Below are 25,811 nucleotides of genomic sequence, written 5' to 3'. Positions count from 1 at the left end.
AAAAAAGGTCATTGACCACAGACATATTTTTTCTGTTTGAACCTTACCTCTTAGGATAGTAAGACAATTCATATGCAATAAATCTGCCAGTTGCCTTGGTCTCTGGTCCCATCAGAATAGTTATGTGCAGGTTAAAGAACTGATAACACAGATAAGAGACATGCCTCCCCCATGATATACTCACACACATGTCTGCATAGTCTGTGCTGGATTATTTAATGCTAAAAAAATTCCATTCCATTAACCAAGAGCGTGTCACCTGTCTAGTTTATATAGCTTTTTAACCTTCAAGCCTGTTGTATAAGTTTAGATCAGCAGACAAAGGTAAATTACCGCAATGGCATTTCATTAGTTTCCTCTTCTGGGTCAGAACAGTTGTGGAACATATATACAAAGGAGGAAAAAAAAGAAGTATAATTTCTGGTCCAAAATCCACCCAAGAAATTGTAAAAAAAAAAAAAGATATTCATTTAAAATGTACTTCTGAGTAAAAGTTACTTGGTTTCTTTTTAACATTGGTAGGGGGGGGAGTCTCCTGTGTTATGCACCAAGGAGAAGTAGATACAAATCTCAGGTACATGTTTTATTTAAACACCTTTTCAAATTTAGGTGAAATTACAGAATAAAACACTTCAACATGTAAAATGTTTTGGGGAGTATTTTGTGTCAAAGAAATAGCATGCTTCCTATATTTTTTTTTTTTTTTTTTTTTTGGGGGGGGGGGGGGTTAAATTGACCTGAGTATATGAGATTGTATAATCTCTTGTCTAGTGTCCACTCATCTCTGGGCAATGCTACTAGGCATGTATTACTGTGCCTATCTGCCTGAACCCCTGAAAACAAATTTGAGAGAGCACTTGTCCAGGAAAGTCCAGCCTGTGCAGTCTGGCAGGGACTATATACCATCTTCAGTGGTCTCGTAACAAAGATCTTGGACAAAGCACTTTCCATCTCCTGCCTTTTATGGTCTTCCCAAGAAATACCTAGACTGGCTTCCTGTTAGAATATTTGGCAAGAAGGGCCAAATAAGGCTAAATATAAAGCTGCTACCCTGCCCTTAGAACTGTCTTGAGATCTGCATGTGTCTTCACATGAGTGGATTGAAAATGAGGGGTCGCTGATTAAAGGTTGGCCTTTGTAAAGGAATGGATCTAAATGTAACAGAAAGTAGTATATTATGAACGCTGCAGTCAGACTTATCTATCCCTCCCACCGCTCCTCTTCTGCTGCCTCTCTTTGTAGTTCTCTTCATTGGCTTCCATTTCACCAAATTCATCTCCTGTGCTTTGCCTTTAAATCCCTCCACAGTTCTTGTACCAGTTACCTTTCTGATCTGATGGAAAAATACTCCCCTAGCCACTCTCTCCGCTCCTCCAATGACCTACTAATGACTTCCTCACTCATAACCTCATCACATGAACGGCTCCAAGACTTTTCTAGAGCTGCCCCGACTCTCTAGAATGGTCTTCCTCGTCCTATTCGGCTTGCTCCTACTTTCTGCTCATTTAAAAGAGCCCTTAAAACCCATCTTTTCAAACTTGCCTACCCATCTTCTTCTGTCTACTTATTACTTCCCACTACTACATATCTTCCATTGTAATGTGTGTTACTTCCCCACATAATAGATTGTAAGCTCTTCGGGGTAGGGTCCTCTCCTCCTCCTGTGTCACTCTCTGTGTCTGTCTGTCATTTGCAACCCCTATTCAATGTACAGCGTTGGGTAATATGTTGGCGCTATATAAATCCTGTTTATTAATAATAATAATAATAATAATAATAACAATAACCTCTATTTAATGTACAGCACTGCGTAATATGTTGGCACTATATAACTCCCTTTAATAATGAAGTAGTAGTAAATCAGTGGAAGATGATCATTTTCTCATGATTGTACAATGAGTCCCATACACATGCAAGGTTATATCATCCTGGACTGGGCAGTCAAGATGGCCTATAATGCCAAACCAGTGTTTGTCAACTCCCATGAAGGAGCTTGCAGAGGTAAACGAAAGCTCCTTACTAGTGTAAAGTCTCATAGAAAATGGGAGGAATCTCTCCTGTAAGAGAAAGAAGCAAAACATATAGGTATCTCAAGACGAAAACCTTTACCATTCTGTCCAAAGCTAGGAAGAAAAAACTAAGCTGAAGTTTACTTAGGACCCCTTCCTGGGGCATAGAGTTGGTCTTCAAATAACTAAAGTAAAAATCATAAAGTAGCTCACATAATAAACTCTTATGTGACATGCTAATGGCTGTACCTGGGGTTGCAGCATGACGCAGCCCCCATATCTCTTCTCTTCCTGAACCTGTACACAGCCAGAAGCAGCGGAAGTCTTCCTTCTCTCCGTCTTTGTGTTCCCTCAAGGCTCCATGGCAGATTCCAGGTCTACCCCCTACCAACCAACCTTGGGCAATCAGTAGAGCACAGAAAGAGTACATGGAAACAACAATGCCATATATACGTACAGCAAACTATAGGAAAATGTCTAGCGGTAAATCAAATGACTGTATAGTATATTATGGACAAAGTGACAGTCACCAGACTTGTGTGCTCAAGAATGAGATATTTACATTAGCCAGCATTTACATCATCTACCTGGGGATTAAAATAGTTTATATTTCTTTCAAAATTCAAATTCCATCCTGCAATTGTGGGATTTATAAAATATCAAAGCCTGACTTTGCTCTGAGCATGCACAATATCAGATGCTGGGTCATTAGGAGGCCTTCCATACAAGAAAGCATCAGTGCTCACTAAACTCATGGAAAAGATAATATAAAATAAATTACAACAATTTTCCCTTTGGTACATGACCCTACATAACAGTGCCTGATTTTTATCAATAGTTTATTTATTAGCCCCACAGATGGAACAAATATCAAGATTCTGTACTATTTTTCTGGCATGTCCAGTGCTAAGCACACTCATTTTGGAGTTTTGGTAAAATGTAAGTTTACATTAACAAAGGCAATCAAATAAATAGCCACAAGAAGATTACTCTGATTAAACAGAGGACACTGCATTTCTTTTAGGCCTAATTATTCCAAGTTTTATTAAAAATCACCTGTTCTCACCCCTCCCCCTTCCCACCCCAATCCTATAGGAGGAATGTTTGAGAGTGAAGAACCACCCAATTATTTATTGGCACCATTATCTGCAACATTTCCCATTGTCCTACAGCCAAAGAAAGTTGAAGAGGACTTGTAACATCATTAGATCAGACCGATTGCTAGGACAAAGGTTAGCTATACAAAGTTTTCTTAAACCATTTGGAGACATTACAAAGGGGAACATTTCTGAATATTGGTATTGAATACAGACTGCATGTGAAGCCAAATATGTTTTAAATTTTTTTTGATAAAGCAATCAATGTATGAATAGCTGTAGAATTTGCTCTGTTTGGGGTGCCTTATTTTCATAGGACCTATAGATATTATAAAAGGGAAATGTTTATAGATTAGGATATAAAATACATTTTTCTTACAATAAAAAGTAAAGGGTATATAGGAAAGGACTGAAGAAGAAAGGGGTCTAGCTCTATACCTAGCACATGGTTAATCTCACACATTCCACATTATATAAACCAGGGATTTAAATCACATTCATCTGCAAGTCCAGAGCAAATTATATCATTGATCCATCATTGGTGAAGTTGTGTCTTCTAATTATGGAATAGAGGGTTCACATAATTTTCAAATATCTTGTCCCAGGCTTGAGATTGTTCTAGACCCCTTCTCCCTCCAGGAAGCAATAGTAATCAGGTTTGGGAAGGAAATACCAGCAGGTGGTCCAACTAGTCAATGTGTAATGATCCTCCGGCATACACTCATGGAAGATCATTGTCTTTGCTCAGCAATTCCTTTATGGTTATTTTAGGGTCTGCATCTGTCTCCACAGATAATGAGTTTTATAGTTTGCTTTCTATGAAAATTATCCTTATATACAAGTCATATTCATATCAACTTTTTTATAATACTTATACAAACTGCAAGAGTATAAAATTTGTCTGTGTCTTTTAGTCCATGTGATCTGCACTCAGTATTGTAAAGTATGCAATGGTTTATGCTAAGTGAGATGAAACAAACTAAAAGTAATGTACAGTAAATATCTTCAGGGATTAAAGCAAAGTTCAACCTGTTGTAAAACTAAGGCATACACACTATTGAACTTTATCCTGAACACATTACATAAGGGAAAGTAACACGGAGCCAATACATTTCCAATACTTGGAAAGCAGCTGCAATCGGCTCCACAAGACGTTCATGCAGAAGTGTAAGTATTCAGCAATATAGGACCTCTTTGTGCCACTTCTCCTTTTTTACTACTTCTGGATATATTGTTGCTGGTTTTTAATTCAAATATAACTCCATATAATGCATGATTTATTTGTACATTAAGTATATTTAATTTTAAGGTTTTACCTATTTTGTCTACCTAATTTTTATTACGTCAAATGTAACAAGAAATAAAATGTCAAATGTAACAAGAAATGACTAAAAAGCAGACCTTGCACTCCGAGGGGTCTATTTAAAGCAGTGAATCTGATATTCACTGTAACGTTCCCTGATGGAGAATCAGTTACTGCTATTGACAAACCTGGAAGATTCACAGAATTTATCAGCATTGTAATGCAGATTGACCACATCATAAAAAACCCCATAAGAATGGTTTTCAACATCAATAAATGTATAGAGATGGTTAGATATACAAGAGCCAATCTTAGCTTGTAGGGATGTATGTTTATGCTGACCTATGGGCTGAATGCATAGTCCAGTTTAGCTCGTGGCACATATTTTGTTGATATATATTTTTTTAATTTTCAAAAAATGGTATTTTCTGGGACCCAGTATGTGAGATATATGGTGCATGAGGTTGATAATACTGCTATTCTACAAAAGAATCTTTGCAGCCTGGTGAATAATGGAAATGATTTTGACTACAGGGACTCCTGAATAAGAGATGCCCAGGAATTGGTCTTTTATTTTTTAGGGATTCCGGGAGCTTCTGCCCTACAATCCTCAGCTATGTAGTGTAAAAAAAGTAAATGAAATGTAAAAAATTAATATACTTTTTCTGTTTTTTAACAAATGATGGAGAATAATAGCAATGTGGCTCAGAGGTTAACACTCTGACCTTTGCAGCGGCTAGGTCCCATGTTTGAATCCCAGGTCAGCATGACCCTGGTGTTGTAATTCTGCTAAAAAAAAATTCAGTTTGTGTGATACATATTCTTTTGTTAGACTGGTCTGCTAAAAATTCTATTTTACTATCTACATACTCCCTGAGACTAGACAGGGGATTTGATTTGTAGATTTCTTTTTTTTTTTTTCCTGGTCACATATTAATAATAAAAAGTTTACAATAGTCCCTGGAACAGGAAGCAAATGATTCAATGGGGGTAACTATTTGAGTTAAAATTACCTAAAAAGGAAAATTCCAATTTTTTTTTTTGTAGGGATTTCCCCTAACGTGCTGGATAATGGGTGCATGGATAAATATCTGTATGCAAAAGTGAAGCACTGTGGATGCTCCCTGCAGGTTTGGAGCTGCATTTCTGCAGGTGGAGTTGGTGATTTGGTTAATATGGATGGTGCCCAGTTTTAGTAGGTTCTTGTAGCTCATTTAATACTTTCTGGTTGGAATGTGATAAACCAGAGCAAGAACAGGGAGTTGCACACCAGATGGGATTCCACTAAACTGTTATCTCAACGTCCGACAATTTGGGATTACCACTAGAGACAATTTGGGATTACCCACAGGAACAGTGGGACTGTCAAATTCTCCAAGATGATTGGAATGCTTTACAGCGTGTTTTTTTTTTTTTTTTTTTTCTAAAACTTTGCATAGTAAGTACTGTAAAATAGTGAAAGAGTGGGCAACTGGAAAATCTCCCCCTACCTTGCAAAAGGATTTCGGTATTGCCACTTAACACATTTTCTTTCCAGCTTAGTAAGTATCAATTTTCCATCCCTTAAAGGCATATTGTTCTAATATGCAAAAATACTTTGATGCAGTGTCTAATGCAATCATGTTTTGAAAGCAAGTTAGGACTAATTAAGAGTGATATAGAAATAAAACTTGACCGAGGGTGTAATCTTTCCTTACAACGTTTTAGAAAATAAAACTATGAAAGTTAGAATAAAAGTTTTATTACCCTGAAATCGGGTAATGTGCAAAGAGATTAATTCAAGCCGTTTGCACTGGCATGTAAATTTTCTCACGCTAGTTATATTTGTATGCAGTACATTTTTAATTCCTGCGTCCTATTTATGTGTTGTATCGATCTAAGTGTGACAATTTATTTCATGGCTGAACACATTTCTATTTTCCATTTAAGGCATTTGTACAATCTTCCAAACATGGTGAATCTTACAATTACCCCTGAAACGGGTTTGGCTGACGAGCATGTGCAAATAACGGCTTCAGGACTCCAACCCAACCAACTGGCCACCATTCGCTTGACACTTCATGATGAAAAGGAAAACGTCTTCCAGTCACGAGCATTTTACAAAGCTGATGGAGAAGGGCAAATCAACCTGGATAACAATCCAGCTCTTGGAGGAACCTACCAAGGAGTCTATCCCATGGGTCTGTTATGGTCATTAAAGCCTCTAAAACCATTTCAGCGGCCTGTTAAAAGGGATGTAAAAGCTGGCCCATTTCTGTACACGGTGGACCTTTTTGATTTTGTATCAATGGGATTAGGTCCTGAGCCACAGCCCACTTGCAGTGCTACTTTTAATAGATGGCACATAGCTGCTGATGTACAAAGGACCCAAATCCGTGAAGGCAGAGCTCGGGGTACAATTTTTTCCCCTGCAGGTAAGTTGACATTCTTAAAGTGGTAAAATAAAGTTACAAACTACTTATGTTAATTATCATATTACATCATTTTTTTTTTAGATGCGCTTCTAAGTGATGAATAAAGTTATTGGGAATGTGTTGGCACTGAATTGGTACACTTACAAATAAATATTTACATGAAAATGATATAATTATCTAATTTAATATATACAATACATGTGACATAGGCATGATCAATGCCTCCGTACTGATAGGGGGTGGCAAGGTAATTTTTCTGAAGCATCATGGCAACATATGATGGGTTGTAGCTCTGCCCCTGCAACTTCATAGAACTGGTTGACTATACATTTTTTCGCACTCCATGCTAATGTATTTTGTCCGTTACTGTGCTCACCAAATAGACTGAATTGCTGCCAAAAGACTGTAAAGCTGCGTACACAGGTCCAATGGTTCTCGCCCGATAATCAGCTCATGTCAGACGAGAATCTGGATTGTGTACAGCGCCAGTCGTCCATCGTCCGAATGACCGTCCTGGCGGATCCATGGACGACTAACGATCCTAATGCAACAGGAGGGAGAGAGCGCGCAGCAGGGTGCCGCTCCGTCGCTCTCCCCCCTCCCTTCTCTATAGAGCAGAATGGTGCTATATGTACAACACTCGTTCATGCATCGTGCAATATTAGTCAATAGAAAGGATCGTGAATTAGACTATTATTGCACGTGTGTATGCGGCTTTACAAAAGAGGCAAATCCATTCCAGTTTAGCACCTCCTAGGTTAAGCCTTCTTATGAAGCCTTAAGGAACAGGCGTAATCGGACACAAGAAACATCAAAACAAGTGATATGTATTGTAAAATAATTTGGCTTTCAAACATGCTTCTCCTGAAAAAGCGAGTCCTCCTGGGAAACGCGCTGTGACTTTTCAACAAGTTTTTTTAATATATAATAATTCTAGTAAAATTTTTGTACTTTTAGGGTAATTAAAAATAGTATACCAAACTTTGAAGTTTTATACAAGAGGACACACAACTTTTTATTCTAGACTGTATCATTTAGGGAAATAGCCTTAGGATCCTTGCTTGTCTTTTATTTGTTTTAAAGAAGGGCACCCCACTCTGCTAGTCTTGAGGAATATGAAATGATCATCGCAATATAATTTACATGAACTTGAATTGTGGCAAGATTCCCCCAAAGACAAATAAGGATAACTGGTGGCACTTGGAACATGCAGCATACATTCTACAGCAGTCCCTGTAGTAAGATACACTTTCAACAGTGAAGCTGGGTGATCCAGCAAACCTGGGATGGTTTTTTTAAGCCATTTGCTATTGGCAAATTTTTTCAATCCTGGGCCAGATCTATTCCAGGTTTTCTGGATCGCCTAGCTTCACTGATAAAAGTGTATCTTCTCCAGGCCTAGTGAGCTTTAATAAATCAGGCCCATTGTGTTTAGCCATGGGAGAGTGCTTGAGGAGTTAATTCCCCAAAGAAGTTGATAAAAACTGCTCACTACAGTTTTAGTTATCGCTTCAGTATTGGTGTTGGAGCCTGACACTTTCAGATGCTCGAAGCCAACATATTCTATTTATGTATTTATTTATTTTTTTTCAAAGGAAATGTGCTCCTAATGTTACTTCAGCCTACCACCTTATTCAAGAAGATATACTTCCTTCCTATATAGTTATAGGAATATTTTTCATTATCGTGTTGCAGCTCTAGAGATCACCCACCCATTCAGAAATATGCAAAGAATATTTGTAATCTCTCAGAGTAAAATCTTTTGCCTCCTTGTTCATAAAGGCTCTTCTACAATCTTATACACCCAAAGATCCTTCAGTTACAGAAAATGTAGGGCTATAGAAAGTCTGATAGCAATATAGGTAGCATTCTGATATGTCCTGATAGAAGTGATTAGTAAGGCAGCAACATGGTCTGTGACAAATATTTTTATCACCTACTTTAGAATTGACCCAGCCTTTCATACAAATGTTGAGTTGGGCAAGTCGGTAATCTATGCTTTGGCTTCAACTGTTGTTAAATTGCCACTATTAGTTTGGTCTTGTTCTCAGCCACCCCTTATGCATGCAAGTTAATTCCCATTGTATGGCGCTACAATGCTCCAGAAAATAATAGAAATGTCCATATGCAAATTTCATTACTAAAGCTGAAATCCAGGCAGACATATGAAACGCAAATGAATGCATCATTGTATTCATAATAAACTATAAAGTAACTGACTAAGGCTACGTACACGTGTGCAATGGTTCTAGTCCGATAATTGGCTCTTGCGTGTGTAAACTGCCCATCTTCCGAACCACTGTCCTGGTGGATCTATGGACGACGAATCTTAATGGAAGTGAAGCGGAGAGAGCACAGTGGGGTGTCCTCCGTCATTCTCCTCCCTCCATAAAGCAGAACAGTGCTGTATGTACAACACTCGTTCATGCATCATGCGGTGGTCGGAAACGACAATGATTGCACGTGTGTACGTAGCCTTAGTATTAGCCTCTCTCAGTCCCATATATAGCACCACTCATACTGGGAGAGAGAGAAGCAGGACTGGGACTAAATGTGCTGGAATGTGAAGAGGTTGTGAGAGCAGAGCAAAGTGAGGGAAAACTTTTAACAGTCTGCTGGCGCTCCCTAACTACCCTGGGCCTGAGGTGGAGAAACTATAGTCCAATTACTGTAGTCCATACTGGTCAGTGGGGTCATCACCTGGCTTTTGGTGTGAAAGTACTGTGTAATAAAAGGACTAGAAGGACTAAATGCCTAATTATTTGACAGGTAAGAATATCTGGGGTGTCTGGGGATTGGCTCTAAAGACTACCTATAGCCAAACTAAACCTGGGTAAACATGGTTGGGCGTTTGTGCTTCTAAAAATGTTATTTACAAGTGTTAAAGCTCAAATCTACAAGTTGTAGACTTACTTACACATCCGATAACTTCTATTAATTGGTATTATGCATGTTATCACAGGAGAGAAGGCATATCTCGGTATTATTGATTTGTTTGGTGGAGGAGGTGGCCTTGCAGAATACCGAGCAAGTCTTCTTGCCAGCCGTGGCTTTGTGGTTTTTGCTCTGGCTTATTTTGGTTATGAGGATCTTCCACGTTCTTTCCAAAAACTACATTTAGAATATTTTGAAGAAGCTGCAGATCTGCTCCTGAAACATCCAAAGGTATTGTGAACTTCTTGTTGTCGTCTTGTTTAAGACTTCCTAAAGTGTAGCTGAAGCCAATATTTTTTTTTTCCATTTCAGACAGGGTCCATTTTTTTAAAAAAAAGTTTTCTAATTGGGGAGCATTTCCTTTACTCCCTATCCCAGTAACACAAAAGAAAGGAAATAAATCTTTTCATTAATTACATTAGACAGTTGTGATCAGAACTATAGGTCTAATAGTGACTGCTAGAGAAGGTTAATTGGATGCAAAAATAAAAAAAAAATACTTTTCTATGTGAATAGAATGCAAATGGAAGTGACTTGACAATATGATAATCATACAATGTAACTACAAAAATTGATTGGCCTATTTTAGGTCAACTTTTTTTACATCTCATTGACCATCTCTACTGACTGCTTTTCTGTATTTAGAAATCAATTAAATTGATCTGTTAGCAGTCTATGAAATACTGAATTGGCCTATATCTATGTTTTTATTGTACTGTGGATGGTGAAATTGTACAATAGCACTGACTTTGCACTAGGACTGTCATCTTGTATCAATCAAAATCTATGAAAAAATATGATTGTACGTATGATGGTATACTTCAAAGCTCAAACTTTTCTTCTCTGGTACGTATCGCTTACTGCATAAAAACGTACCACCTACCATTTGTTTTACTTGATTGAAAAAATAGTTTAATCATTTTTTTTTTTACAGGTTGCTGGACCCAAACTTGGAGTTCTGGGTGTCTCAAAAGGTGCCGAGATTGCCCTCTTGCTGGCTTCCTACTTACCCCAAATTGGCGCTACTGTCAGCATTAATGGAACTGGTAATGTATTTGGGAGCACAATTTACCATAAAGGTAAGGTTCTCATTAAAGGAACCCCCTACACACAAGAGAAGATGGCAATCACTAAAGAAGGATTTATGAGTACTGCTGGACTATATGATCCACGACCTAGCTCACTGATCCCAGTACAAAGAGCTACAGGAAACATACTTTTCTTAACTGGCGCTGCTGATCAATATTACAACAGTCACAGCTTTGCTCATTTCCTTTACTTTCACATGATAAGACATGATAATACCAAAAACAGGATGAAAACTTACCCAGGAGCTGGGCATCTGATTGAACCCCCAGGATTTCCTTTTTCCTATGCCGCTCATCTTCGCGGACAAAATTTGCCTCTGCTATATGGCGGAGAACTAATTCCTCACTGCCAAGCAGAAGATTCAATTTGGAAAGAAATTCAAGTTTTCTTTCGAAAGTTCTTGCTGCCATCTAGCAATTTGTGACTTTAAGGCCTGGAAAATGTGTGCACTCTTCAGATATTAAAATGGTGAGAGCTGCTTTTTTTTTTTTTCCAAAATATTTCTAACATTGCACGGTCATTGAATTAGAGCTGTCACTGGTTAAATACTTTGGGCAGGTACAGATGAGCAGACTTGCTGTCTATTTTGAACTCCCATTAACCAATCCAAAATGCTAAACGTGTACAATATTATTAAATTATGTAAGCTGTAATGCCACTTTGCACATTTCTGTGTTTGTATTATAGTTAGGTTTAGGACTATGTACATAGCATCCCATCTGCACACTAGTTAACATTAATAATCACACCCTCAAGCCATTAAGTAAGAATAATAAAGTGATAATATACACATTACAGCTCAGTCATTTAGTTCTACTAATATGTATGATTGCTTCACAACCAACTGATAACGGTGCAGATAGGTAGGTAATGATGGGTTAAAAGTACATTTTACTTTCTACTACTTTATTTTATGTGAAGTAAAAAATCCGCTCATGTGTTCCAGCTCTAACAATGGGCAACCATTCTTGATTGGTTCATTAATATGTGATCATAAACCCATCAGTCAATTGTCATTGTATTAAGGAGAAACATTTAGTTTTAGGATAGAGGCAACGAGGTTACAATGACCTCTAGCTCCTTTGCCCACGTTTATACCCAGTCCTTCTCTAGGTTTGCACATGCCCACAGGAGTTTATGAATTCCCAGCAGCCAGTTATGCTGAGCTGCATGCACAGCTCGGTGTACATTCTACAGAAAGTTGCCAACAGTAAGTTTGTTTTATTGCAGAAGATAGCATAGCATGTCCCTTCTACATACCCTACCTGCTCCCAGAGTTTGTATTTTAGGTTAAGGTTCCCCCTCTCCTCTCGAAAAAGCAGAACGGTGATGTATATACAATGCTCGTTCATGAATCGTGTATTTGTTAGTCATTGAAAAGAATCATGAAAGAACCCTTCCAACAATTATTGCATGTGTGTGCCCAGCCTTAGTCCTACATGTTCTCCCTAGGATTCAGCAAGCTTTCAGTGATCCTAAGGAGCTGATAATAATGATGCCATTTAAAGCCACAACCAGCTCACTTTTAAAGAATGTTGTTGCTTTTAGTTTTGTAATGACAATATGCAACCTTGACTATTTAATAGTGAACTGTAAAAGAATATTATGGTGGAATTTAAACTACTAATGTACCCAGTAACCTAATAGCATAGTAAATAAAAATGTATAAAATAACATTATAGGATGGTATTGTGGAAAACAAGTTGTAATAAACTGTAATTGTGAAATAAAAATTGTAAAAATCAGTTTGTCTTGTCACTACTAAGCCACCCATACAATTAAAAAAATTAAAGGGAAATATAACTTCTTATTACAAGATATCCATGTACAAAGGAGGCTATGGAGGGATAATGAGGGATTAGGAACTCTGTTTTATCAACAGAGAAATTTATGAAAAAAACTCACTAGAATCTTTCGATTTGTGATAATATTGTTTAAATCTATTTCCCCTTTTTCCGAATTCAAGCACATTTCTTTTTGCAGTGCATAAACATCTGCTGTATATGAGAATACTTGGCATTGCATATGACATAGCAACTTGTAAAAATTTTTAGAACTTGTTTTCCCTTATTTTTATTGTATCTCACAATAATAAATTTTAACAGACACTGTCTGAAATCTGTTTCTGAAGCAAAGAATAACCAAGGGCCAAATACAGCTATAACTTTGTGTTGCAATTAAAGCCTTGCAAGGAGAGGGAAACTCCACTGGAAAGTTAGTTTGACATTTGAGTTCAGCTTCTTTATGCACTATAATATTGCATGTAACATTTCTGGCAGCACGATGTCCGGTAAGGTACGTTGGTGGGCATTTTATATTGCTTGTGTTGTGGTATGTGCATGTTACAGTAACACTGTAGTACAACTAGGCCCTAGCACCTAATCCTGGTGTGCAATGAGGCTGATTTACTAAATGTATTGGATCATGTTCACTCAAATAGTAACAGTGTTCATATTGAATGTCTAATGCAGCATTTGTTTCTCAACCAGGGATCTGTAGTACTCTAGGGTTACTTTGATGACAGTAGCAACTGACCTCATACATCAGAACTTCTCATTGCTCAAAGATTTTCTTTTGATGATCTGAAAGGCTGACATTCCTCCCGCTGACCAACACCACACTAATATACGCTAAACTGTGGATATAGTATTTATAAATGGGGTTCCACAAAGACGAGATATTGATTGTTATTTTTAAATCAATTATGTTAAGATAAATTCAGTGAGAGAAATAATTACTATCACATGACGGCTAAGGATTCTTATCGGGTACAATGTTACCCTATTTTATATATTAATAGCTTCACAGAAATGTCATATTTTTAGCTGCAGCAGAAACTTTGTATACTGTAACAGCCACACAAAATACCTGTTTATTTGGCCATTAATTAGCCATTTGTAGTTGCTATGAAATCCTTTACATGCCCTGAGTTAGCTTATACAGGTATTACAGGTTGCAGCCTGGACCAGGATCTGGCAAAAGAAGGAACCCCACAAGATAAAAATTGCTGGTGTCCATGCAGCTGTGGCATAAGAGATTGAGTTGGTGTGTGCAAGCATCGGCTAGGCTTTTCTAGGCAATTTCTATATATGTGAGTGTGGTGCAGTGACAGAATCTATGCACGCTAAGTACTTTAGTTCAAATCTTGACACAGTCTTGTTGAAATAAGGATAGGTGGAAGGTGTGCACTACTTGGAACTGTGCATTACAAAGTATGGTATAGCAAGAAGTAATTGTATTCAACTAGACTTTTACCATCTTTTATTCAAGTGCTTTCTTCAGTTCACATAATTATCAAAAACACAATCCAGCTGCTCAGTTATGGTATGATTTTTTTTTTAAACTTTTGTAAACTGCCTAATATCTTAATATTGGGACATATTGGTGTCGAAACAATTTATGGCTCTATACTCTTATGAAAGTGATTAAAAATTCTACATATATTGTAATTGGGATGAGAAGGACAAGCAAGGTTGAAGATCTAATTCATTGCAAACTATATCAGATACGTAAGGGGATTCATTGTTCCACAGTGTATACATTACAAGTATGTTGCTGGAAGTTCACCAAAGATATCTTTAGTGAACTACAAAGAAAACTGAGAACATTTAATCCCATTCTTTGGATTTGTAGTTTGCACCAGGCCAACAAAGTCATGTATGTGTTTGAATTTGATCACCCTAGCACAAACCGATTGCCCTAAAACACTGAATCACTGCTTATGCTGCGCAATGTGCAAAAATTACCTGCAGAATTGACACTTTTACCTGCATTAGGAGCATATGCTTTGTATGCATTCCTAATTAGAAAGGTATTGAAGAAGTGTATTTCACTATCTGGAAAAATTATTTGAGTGGTTAGGGAAGCCATAAAATAAGTTTGGTGCTGAGAGGATTCTGGACCCATCAACAATGGACGATACAAAAAATAAACTAGGTATGTGTCAACATCTGCTATGCATACTTGCTAATTATTAGCAAAAGTTTTATAACTGTCAAGACATGGCTGCCCACACCACTACACACTTTTTTAGCATGTTTAACACCTGGTAATAGACCATGTGGAATAAAGAATACTATTTAGCCTTCTTTCACTGTGATCCCGGCCATTTATGGGAACTATGGTATGTTGTGTTAAATGTCCAAATTTTATATTCCAATTAGTCCGTGTCCTCCAATATCCAAAAAAAATCTAATATTAAACAAATATATAATGCCGACATATTACAGAGCACTGTATAAGAAATAGGGATAGAACTGTCTGTAAAACCTTTGTTCATTTTACTGTCACTGGAAAGGATCACTAATCATTACTGTGTACGATTAGGGTCCTATTCAAATTAAACATAAAACCGTACACAGCGGTGTGGAGGGCCATGCTGCATCGGCCATTTTACAACGAATGGCACAGCCACCAATTCATAAAATTGTACAATCCCATTGTTGCATAGAATGGTGCAGACATATCATACATTACTCTCTCTGCTCACATCTAGAAAAGATTGACCTTTATCTATTTATATTTGCCTATAACTTTCAAAGAAAAGCCAATATTGATGAAATTGTTAAAATGTACATAAAATTGGCAAAAAGGCATTTCTTTATAGGACAATTCAGAAATAACAGATTTAATTGTGATCACGCACATTTGTCAAGTAATATAATTCCGAGAGCAAAAAATTATTTTTATTTGCATTTGCCTATTGTGCTTTAAAAGGAAGGATTACATATTTTTTGGAAATGATCTCATTACACACCACTGGGTTACTTTACTTTTATTTCTTAATTTTACAACAAGTCAGTAAAAGATTGCAGAACACCTTGAGAGCATTACAGCTCTGCTTTTTTTTTGTCTTGCAAGTGTAATTCCTCTTCAGTTACATAATGCGCAGGCCTTGAATGTGGGATTCCAGAGTCTAAAAAATTAAAAGTTCAAATGCTCAGTAATACATAAGAATCTCGTTACAAGTTCAGAATGGACTTTTTATCTGATAGCTAGCCATTTGCTGACCGCAGCTCAGATCTTCCCAATTTATGAAGTAATACTATATAGTATATTATATATAAAGTCATCCAATAGTCAAACTTCTCCCTGACCTGATTTGGCAGGTTAGAATATGAGAGAATGGGATTCTTGGATACAATGAGCTAAACAGCTAAACTATCCACTCTGACTATATACAGTATGTTTACTACATTGAAAAAATAATCTTGCTCACATTTCCAATGTCAATGCTGCAATGTATTCCCAGCAAAGTTTATTCTATTTGCTGATTGGGGAGCTCTGGTGCATTTTTAATTGGTGTGTGCCAGACCTCTGTAAAGAAATCATGGCTTTATCACAGAGAGCAAAGTTTCTACCTGCTTACACATGACGGTCATTTCTACTTAGGCTGGGGCTGCTTATTAAAGGGAACAAACTGTATGACTTTAAACATACTTTGATATACCTGGAAAGTATTTGGATGATAAACTTTAAAAGTCTAAAACAGACTTAAAGAAACAGCTAATGACTTTTAGGAAAACCATTCCAGGTTTGCTGGATCACGCAGATTCACTGATGAAAGTGTATCCTCACCAGCCTTGGAGAGCTTTAATAAATTTAATCTTTAATACTTTGTATGTCTGACATGAAACAAGTGTGCAGATCAGGAGTTCTGATGGCTTGCTTGCATTTTTTTTTTAGAAAAAGGTCAACAATACCTCTGTATTCCTGTCAGTATAGGTTTTCCTTGACAATAAATAAATGCATTTTATAGTAATCTACATGTCATCTAAAAAACAAAAAAAAAAACATATAAATATTGAAAGTAAAAAAACTCACCTTGAAGTCCCAGATAGTCATTGCACCATCGATACCGGTAGTACAAAACTTGCGACAATCAGATTTGTCTCCCTCATAAATAGACACTTGGCTGTAAGACAGGGAAAATGATTGAAGAGAAATTAATTGGTGTCCCTGCAGTGGCAAATGAAATACATAAAGTCTAAACATATACCGGTATTCATTAGCTTTTATATCGCTTTTAATGCTGTCCTAAGATGATCAGAAATCTTCAGATAGATTTATGAGGAAATAAATTAAGCAAGATTATTTTAACTCAACATGGGAAATGTTAAGCAACAGCAAACGTGGAAAAAAAAAAAATATTTAACACTTACAAAGAATATTAAAAAATAAAAATACGCAATTCAACTTATATTTACTGTTTTAGCTATTCTTTTATCACTTTATATATGTGAACTGCTTGAGGCAAAGATTTATCTATTTTTCAAAGTTTTAGGCGTGATGGTTGCTTTTTCAGTAAATATTCAAACAGGACACACAGCTAAAATAGTTGGATCTGGGTTTATGGCAACTTTATGACAATAATTATATAAAAGTAAATTGTGGTATTCAGGAAAAAAAAGGGGGATAGATGTATGATTTTTAGAGTGCTTTGCTAGGCCATGGAATTATAGCCAGCGTATTTATCTAAACTAATAACTTGTATATATCAAATAAACATTCTACAAAAAAAAAAAAAAAGGAAGAAAGAGGGGAGGTACAATTCCCTAAGGGAATGGAGTAAATGCCATTTCCTGGATGGCACAATCCTACAAAAAGATTTAAGCAGTTGCTACGCTTCCCCTGGCCTTTCCGCAATAAAGAATTGTCTGGTTGCAATTTTGTTTAAGATTTAGTTTAAAGTGAAAATAATGTTTAGGCAGACGTTACAAAAACATTTGGAAAAAAAATGGTTTTAGGTGGCATAATTAGTAATAAAGTTAAATCTCTATCTCCTATTTACAGTGAATAATTTCTACTTACGTGATGCTGTTCTGATGCAGAGTTTCCAGTGTGGTCTTGCGGTCCTCAGTAGTTGCTCTCTTATCCATGTTTCTAAAGCGCTCCATAGCGGATATGTTACGCTGAGTGCTTTGCTTTGGAATGTCCAGTTTAGACACAAATGTCAGGGAGCCATGATCATCCAATGAGAACAGCATAGGACAACAGTCATGCCCCTAGAGAAGATAATTTGGTTACATAAATACATAACACATAAAACAAATAACTTACCACAGTCAGGATATTTTGGTACTTAAAGAACTTAAACAGTCCACAGTTCAGTGGGACTTCAACATAAGGTGTAAACTGTGCCAAAAGACTGCATTTGGAGAGGATAAATAATAAAGCAGAGCTAAACCCCGATACAACACTCTGTATCAAACTATATTTATCATAACTTTTCCCGTCCTTTTGCATCTCAGTGCACATCATTGCTCGGGACCAGAATGCTGCCTGAATAATATATGTCAGTACATCTGCTAGTGTTCTCTACCAGGGACCTCTATAATAGAATCATCATTTTTAATGTGTTCATAAATAAAAAAAGATCTTTTTGTTCTGCTTTGTAAAATCCAACTGCAACTCTGCAGTGACACTCCAGGGAAATGATTTAGGAATTAACTTACAGCTGCTATCACGCTGTTCTCAGACACAAAGGTGAGACTCAGGAGAGGCAAGAATTCAGTCTTCAGCTGTGAAATGCTGCAAAAGGGAAAATACGTAGGTGTTTATTGTAAATTTGTAGGTGAATTCAGAATGAACATTGAAATTTAAAACAACAATTACATTTTAAGTATCCACATCTACAAAATGTAAGTATATCTGGATGTGTTATAGGTTTAGGATTACAAGTCATAAAATGGATTTTTTTTTCTAGGACAAGTACATATTCTGTAAATACAGAAACATTCCTGTTGATCTTGCTGGAAGAACCTGTATGAAAGGATAACCAAGTATTATATTATTAATAGCTGCAGATCTAAAACTATTGAAAACCACTTTTGAAATGATATTATGTAAAACACATATTTTTAAAGAATGGGATTACATATTTAATTGAATTGAACTGTATCACCTAAATAAATGTTCCAACTGCAAAGAAGACTGTACTGTATCTACACTTTCAGCTACCTACACTGCTGAATGCTGCTATAATGAGGAGGAATCACAAATTCTGTTCTGCAAGAAACACAGAAATTTGATACATTAGGGAAGCATGCAGCAATGCAAGCAGCAGAACGAAGTGTATTCAATCTTCTGCTGGAATGGGGCCTTTCAAATGAACAAAGTCCAAGGTGAAAGTAACATCTTTTGTAAATTAATATCATAGTGGTATTTTCAAGCATTAACAACAAAATGTATGTAAAATATTAAATACCTCATATTTTTAGATGCATCAACCACAGACAAAATACTGTCATGACTGACCCAGGCCAAACGGTTTCCACTACCAGAAAAGCTTACACTGTGAACCCAGCCACCACTTCCAGGACCTCCAAACTCGGACATCAGTTGCCCAAAAGGCATTTTTGATCCCCAAGGAGTGCTAGCTGGCTTCTCATCAACTTCCTTAATATATGCCGAGAACACTCTGCAAGAAAATATGAGATAAAAGATTTGCAATGTCAAATTCCAAGTGCAATGACAAACATTTAGGGTATTTTGTTAAAATTATTTTTATGGGTCCCCTACCCTAAGACCACTGAAAATATAGAAAAGGTATAAAAGAATATTCAGTATTCAAAAGAAATATTACTGATTCTTTTGATTACTTTTAACAAGCCTGCCCAACCTAAATCTGACTTCAGCCTACATTGCAAAAGTTTTTGACCATTAAACAAATTACACAGGGATTTCAGGCAAACTTTAACTTGCTCTAACCCGTTTTTCTTTCCTTGCAAAACAAAAAATACACACCTAAATCTGCCAATCCAGGACCCTTGCTAGTGCCATCTCCAGGTGTGTAGGATCACCGATTCAGCACTGCAGATGTACCTGTGCTGGCCAGTCTCCTACTTGTACTGTCTTAGCATCATGCCGACAGCCAATAAGAAGTGTCCATGTCACAAAAACAGATATTTAAGCTAGAGTCTTAAACACTAGATCAACATCAAATCCCCTCCATAGTAACTCAATACAAAAAAATACTACACCTGGTCTTGAAATCACAAGATCCAGCAGCCAAAAGAACATTATTTGGATGCCAATCCAGGCTTAGCACAGTGGAACAGTGGACAGTGGACATTGCAAGTGTCCATGTCACAAAAACAGATATTTAAGCTAGAGTCTTAAACACTAGATCAACATCAAATCCCCTCCATAGTAACTCAATACAAAAAAATACTACACCTGGTCTTGAAATCACAAGATCCAGCAGCCAAAAGAACATTATTTGGATGCCAATCCAGGCTTAGCACAGTGGAACGAATTGGTTTCTTGATGTGTTTGCTCACCCACCTAAAGAAGAAAAAACATATTTAAAAAAATCTTGAATGTTGAAGATCTAACATCTCAGCAGACTGCAAACAGAACTTTTTGGTAAAAAACTTTACAGTGCCCATAGCTACAAAAAATGTTCAGCCTAACGAGCTGTAAATTACAGGGATCAATGGAGGCAATCTAATGCTTTCACTGATCCCAGTAATTTACAGCTCGTTAGGCTGCAAATTTTTTAAATTTATAACAGCACATGCAGTGCTATATACATTTTTTAATTCCAGTAAAAAAAAAAACAAATAAATGTGAAGTCCTAAGTTAAAATAATCACTATTTGTGTATTTTTTATCATGGTTTTTAAAAAGAAAAACAGCTATCCATAATGAATTTATGACTTATGTCCACCTAGTATTGTACACTAAGAAGCAATGAAAGATTCTCACCAGTCATTTTCTGACTCAAAGTAACACACAGATATAAGTCGTGCTCCACTTCCCACTGCAAACTTGTTTTCCAAAGGTGACCACTTGACAAAGGTAGCTGCTCGATTTATACGCAAGATAACCAACGTAGGCTTCCACACGCCATCTTTCTGGCTCCACACATAGGCATTGCGATCAGCTCCACAGGTCACAATACGATCACTTTTAGGAGCCCAGTCTATGCCTAAAATTTAGTGAAAAAATTGATGAATTTGATTTTAAAGGCTGTGTTTTTGGAAAAGACATTTAAAATCTGATATGAAACAAAGTATGAACTAAAAAAGTAGAAAGGACAGGAGATTGGAGACTACATTTCCTATCATTCTTTAATACAATGGAAACCATGAGCTTATGTTGGGACGCAGAAATTGTAGATCACAGAAAGTAAGGCTGCATACACATGTCCAATAATTGTCATTGGAAACTAACGATCCGCGACAGATCTTTCAATATTTGTTAACAAAAAAAGTGCACGACTGGTCAGCGACGCAGACGAACGGGGAATCTCGGTAGAAACGAACGACCGTCCTGGTGGATCTGATTGGGCGACGATCGTTTGTAATTTATTTATGTGTTTGGTTGTTCAGTGATCGTGGATTGTTCTGTGATACACGTTCTCCTGTATGTGTCACTTCCTGCATCGTTCGAAGGATCATTCACAAACGATTGTTCAAATGATCGTATCTAGCGTGTGTACAGTATTGGTGTATTATATTTGAACGATCATATCGTTACAGCATGTACAGAATTGTGCACAATATGATTGTTCAAAATATTTGAGAATAATCGTTGATCGTTAGTTTTCAAACGATAATTATTGCACGTGTGTACCTAGCCTAAGTGGTAAGCATTTGTCTGACCTTATTCTGCAAAGCTACAGCTAACCATAGTTACACACTGTGAAGCTGGGTGATTCAGCAAACCTGGAATTGATCTGGTCCAGGATTCAAAACATTTGCTAGCAAATAGCAATTGACTTTGAGGAAGTCCATTCCAGGTTTGCTGGATCACCCAGCTTCACTGATGAAAGTGTATTCTCTCCAGCCTTGAAGAGCTTTAATGAATCAGGCCCATAGTGTGCAACAGGGCCCCCATCCTATAGGGATGATTTCAATTTCTACTTCCTTCTTACAAAGCCAAGTGGTAAAATAAAGCAACATTATGCAACTTTAAAGCACAGCCAGTAGTATTCTGATGACTTATTTTCTGAATCTTTCTATAAAATTCCAACAGCGGAGTTCTACAATAACTGACAACACAATAATTAGACTTATTCTAAGATTCCCATGATGAAGAACCTTCTGGAAAAAAATTGACACAATATGTTCCTAAAGAATGAGACAATAGGGTGACATGATAAGACTAAACCCAGCTAACTCGCCTGGCCGCATTCCATGCCAGACGCTGCAGTCCTCTCCTACCTTTTCCTCATTCAGGAAGGATCAGGCAGGTAAGATTCATTATTGCAGAAAGTACATCGCCTTTACCTGTGCAATAATGACATGCCTGATCACGCAAACTATGGAACTGTAGTTTAGGTATGAAAGCCAAAGGTATCCAGAAATGTAGCATTTTAGGAGGTAATGCCATCATATTTTTTTCACTACTGGTCTTTTAATTGGCATACCAGGGATTTTACATTATTATTTGTATCATACATAACTTATTTTCTTTATGTTTTACCTGTAATCTGTCCATTGTGCTCCTTCAGCTCATGAACCTTTACCCACTGGTTCCCATTTTGCTTGTAGATGTGTACCTCATGGTTATTGGGGCTTATTGCAATTTCTGTAAAACAGAAAATATCAGAACATTACTTTTTTCAAAACCATATCGACGATAAATCATTTCAAACAGGACACTATCCAATGTATTGCAATTTCTTTTTGATTGTTTAAAACAAAACTGGCAGCTTTGAACATGGAGGTGTTTAGAATGGAGGGCTTCTGAATCCATTTCACAAAGCTAGCCTATATAACTTCTACATTACAACCAGGAGCCAGCCATACAGTGGGAGATTAACTAAGGTTGGTTACAATCCTAAATAAGTCCACCTTCCTGCAACAAATACCATTCCTTCACTCCCTCATCTCTTCATTCAGCCAGCACTTCCATACTTTCTGTGTAAGCTACAACCTGAGTGATCAAGAGCTTTTTGAAAAATGCTGATTTCAATTATCTTTTAAACTTTCTGGAATGGTCTTCCCCCTCCTATTCGGCTTGCTCCTACTTTCAGCTCATTTAAAAGAGCACTCAAATCCATCTTTTCAAACTTCCCTACCTGGCTTCCTCTGTCTTTTGAAACCGTCACTTCTTCCCACCATTCCATATCTCCCCTCCTATTGTGTGTTACTTCCCCCACCTCCTAGATTGTAAGCTTCTCTGGTTCTCTCCTCCTCCTGTGTCACTGTCTGTACCTCTGTCATTTACAACCGATTTAATGTACAGCGCTGTGTAATATGTTGGCGTTATATCAATCATGTTTAATAATATTAAAGTCAGTCAGAGGCTTACGAGTGCGGTCTTTATTCCAAGCGTGGCAACTGATGGGTTCAAGTAAGAACTGGTATAAAGACATTCTGATTTGGTTTCTCCTTAATGAGTTCTACAACCTTTAAAAGAAAAAAACAATTTTAGAATAAATGTACCAAATTATGAAGAAGCAGTCACAACAAAATGCTAAAGTGATAATAAATATAGCACACTGAAAAAAAATGAGATTCCAAATTTTTATTCTCTAAAGCACAAATTGTATACAGGAATAGACATATAAAACAACATTAGGAATTATACAGTCACACATAGTCTCTGCTGAACACAGTATTAGCTGTAAAGGTGATGGGCTATTAGGAGACTCTGCTGCTTTTTCCCCAAACAGGCAGAAGAACAGATTCACATCAGGTGAAAAGAAGTTATAAAATCTCCATAACAATATGACATCTTTCTGCAAATTCAAAAGCATCATTTCAGTGTATGTAATATACCACCTGAAGCCTTGCAGATACTTCATACAGCCGATAAGTGACATATTGCGAGGTTCAAGATCGGATCTGTTAAGCACCCCAGCTTTGTACTGGCCCAGACCTATTAACGAAAGCTGGAGATCTTTGGAAACATAAATTTTCTGGATCTAATTGTAAACGAATTGTAAAACAACAGGAGGAATGGATCTTTAAAAAGGAACTATACTCGAAACACAAAAAAAAAAAAAAAAAAAAAAAAAAACACACTTACCTTTAACCCGGCAGGGCAGACCGATCCGTTCGGGGGTGTCCAGCATCGGGTCCCACGTCTTCATACAACAGTCCAGGAGCAGGCGCTCCGGGCGTCGCCATCTTCGTCTTCTCTTCCGGGTTCATCATCCTACGTCACCAGACCCAGCTGCGAGATCGGGTGTTGTAGGATGAAAAACAATTTTACGATCTCAATAAGCATGCGTGAGATCGGCAAATTTTTCTCTTTGAGGCTCCATATGTGCATGCCCGAGATGCTCGTTCATGCGTAGAAGGAGCGCCCAAGAGCCTCCCAGGATGCCTGACATAGGAATACCGGCCGGCGTTAACATTTCCCCAATCGGGGTAAGGGGACATTCCCTCTCCTCAGGATGCATTGCGGAGGAAAGGGATTTCCCCGGTAACTGATCGAGTGCAGAGAATGCCAGCCGGAGGGAGAGGGAACACGTGAAGGACGACGGAGGACTCCAGCGGATCAGGTAAGTCGCGATTTACTATTGTTTCCTATAGGTTTAGCTACCCCGAGTGTGACTTCGGGCTACAGCGTCCAGCTTCTTTGTCACACTCAGGGTTACCGCTAAAGAGGAACCAAACTGAAAACTGCCAAAAACAATAAAAAGAAATACACTTACCTTCAATCCCGCAGGGCAGTCCACCTGGGAGTGTCTTGCATCTTCAACTCTTCTTCATCCTACGTCGCAAGATCAGATGACGTAGGATGGAAAAAAACTGCGCATACATGAGATCTGCAAATGTTTTTCTTTGCGCGAAAAGGCTCCTTGTGCGCATGTCCACCCTTTAGCTTTAGTCTAGATCCCTGCGTCGATCAAGACGGAATGGAGGGCAGAGCCTCCTGGGATACTTACATCCCTGGCTGCTCCTTCTGCGCATGCCTTGGCATCTCAGGCATGCGCAGAAGGGGCATTTTCCCCCACAAATCAGATGCCGATCTCACGCGTGCGCAGTGAGATCAGTTTGCTTTTTTCCCCATCACAGCGGCCTTGTCACCCGCTCTCACACCTACGCAATGCCAGATCGGGTGCTGTAGCAAGAAGATGGCGGCGCCCGGTGCTTCCTCCGCGCCAGGACGAAGGGGAACCCCAGGACGACGTAGGACCGGATTGCAGGAAAGACCAGCGCCATTGAGGGATCAGCGGGATTAAAGGTAAATGTGTTTTTTTTATTTTTATTTTAGTTCTGCTTTAATGATACCCCGCTGGAGAAATCCTCATCATAGGCCAAGGCAGCTCCTATACCACAGACATGACTACATACAGGAAGTAAAAAGAAGAGAACCTGTCAGCCCTGTAATCACTACAAGAACATAAGATTATATACCAATACATGGTAATACAGACACATTCCAGGTATACACCCCTATCCCTCCCCGGCCTGATGGCTGTCACACCGCTGCTGACATGTCACTCACACTCTGTGTTTATGCCGATATTCACCACTGTCATTCACTCACCCGGGAATGGAGTGTAAAGATTCGCGGACTCTGGTCAGTCAACGCGAATCTACCGATACAATGGAGTCTGCAACAGGAAGCAAAAAATGCTAGTACGCCTGCGCAGTGCGCGGCCCGGGCACCTCCCGAACCTGGAGGAGCTGAGCGCATGCGCGGCCCGGGAAAGCCATGACGTGTTTTAGGGAAGGCGTGTCAGTGTATTAGTATGTAGGTGACCTGTCAGTAACGTGAGCTCATTTCACATCCCGATTTGTATCACGTTAATAAACGTTTTATTAATGACAGCTGTGTGTATGAGCGCCCAATGTCTTAATTGGAACATTAATTACGTGGCGGCCGCGCCCACACTGTGGTATAAGACCGGCAGGCAGGGAACATGGGAGATCAGGGGGTGCCGAGAACGACTGGTAGGTGGCAGGGAGCGGCGGGGAGTCCCCGCCTCAGGCCGCTAGGTGGCAGGGAGCTGTGGGGGTATCCCCGCCTCAGGCCGGTAGGTGGCAGGGAGCTGTGGGGGT

At 38.2% G+C, this 25,811-nt stretch overlaps 3 protein-coding genes across 5 annotated transcripts in view; 2 read left to right on the top strand and 1 right to left on the bottom strand.

Moving 5' to 3' along the window:
* Positions 1-2,951: 2,951 nt before the first annotated feature.
* Positions 2,952-12,589, top strand: LOC140335876 (acyl-coenzyme A amino acid N-acyltransferase 1-like). Its single transcript, XM_072418870.1, has 4 exons — positions 2,952-3,241; positions 6,339-6,823; positions 9,786-9,988; positions 10,692-12,589. Exons 2-4 carry the CDS (start codon positions 6,361-6,363, stop codon positions 11,268-11,270), a joined length of 1,245 nt encoding a protein of 414 aa, XP_072274971.1. The 5' UTR covers positions 2,952-3,241; positions 6,339-6,360; the 3' UTR covers positions 11,271-12,589.
* A 3,016-nt stretch (positions 12,590-15,605) lies between these two features.
* LOC140335875 (actin-related protein 2/3 complex subunit 1A-B) lies at positions 15,606-25,450 on the bottom strand. The gene is made up of 10 exons (XM_072418869.1): positions 25,297-25,450; positions 23,107-23,204; positions 22,276-22,380; positions 20,554-20,776; positions 20,024-20,131; positions 19,053-19,265; positions 18,301-18,376; positions 17,657-17,850; positions 16,670-16,760; positions 15,606-15,761 (listed from the first exon to the last, which is right to left on the bottom strand). Exons 2-10 carry the CDS (start codon positions 23,168-23,170, stop codon positions 15,723-15,725), a joined length of 1,113 nt encoding a protein of 370 aa, XP_072274970.1. The 5' UTR covers positions 23,171-23,204; positions 25,297-25,450; the 3' UTR covers positions 15,606-15,722.
* Positions 25,451-25,541: 91 nt separating this feature from the next.
* KPNA7 (karyopherin subunit alpha 7) overlaps positions 25,542-25,811 on the top strand; it is a 14,580-nt gene continuing 14,310 nt past the window's right edge. Inside the window, exon 1 of one of the 3 annotated variants that reach the window (XM_072418866.1) lies at positions 25,542-25,663. The gene's annotated coding sequence lies outside the window, so the exon portion shown is untranslated. Of the gene's footprint in view, positions 25,704-25,767; positions 25,787-25,811 lie in introns of those variants that run through there. The other 2 variants (XM_072418863.1, XM_072418867.1) reach the window with 2 other exon arrangements.

Source organism: Pyxicephalus adspersus, chromosome 7, assembly GCF_032062135.1.
Source record: "Pyxicephalus adspersus chromosome 7, UCB_Pads_2.0, whole genome shotgun sequence".
Classification (NCBI taxonomy): Eukaryota; Metazoa; Chordata; class Amphibia; order Anura; family Pyxicephalidae; genus Pyxicephalus; species Pyxicephalus adspersus.
This window is presented reverse-complemented; position numbering and strand designations above follow the sequence as displayed.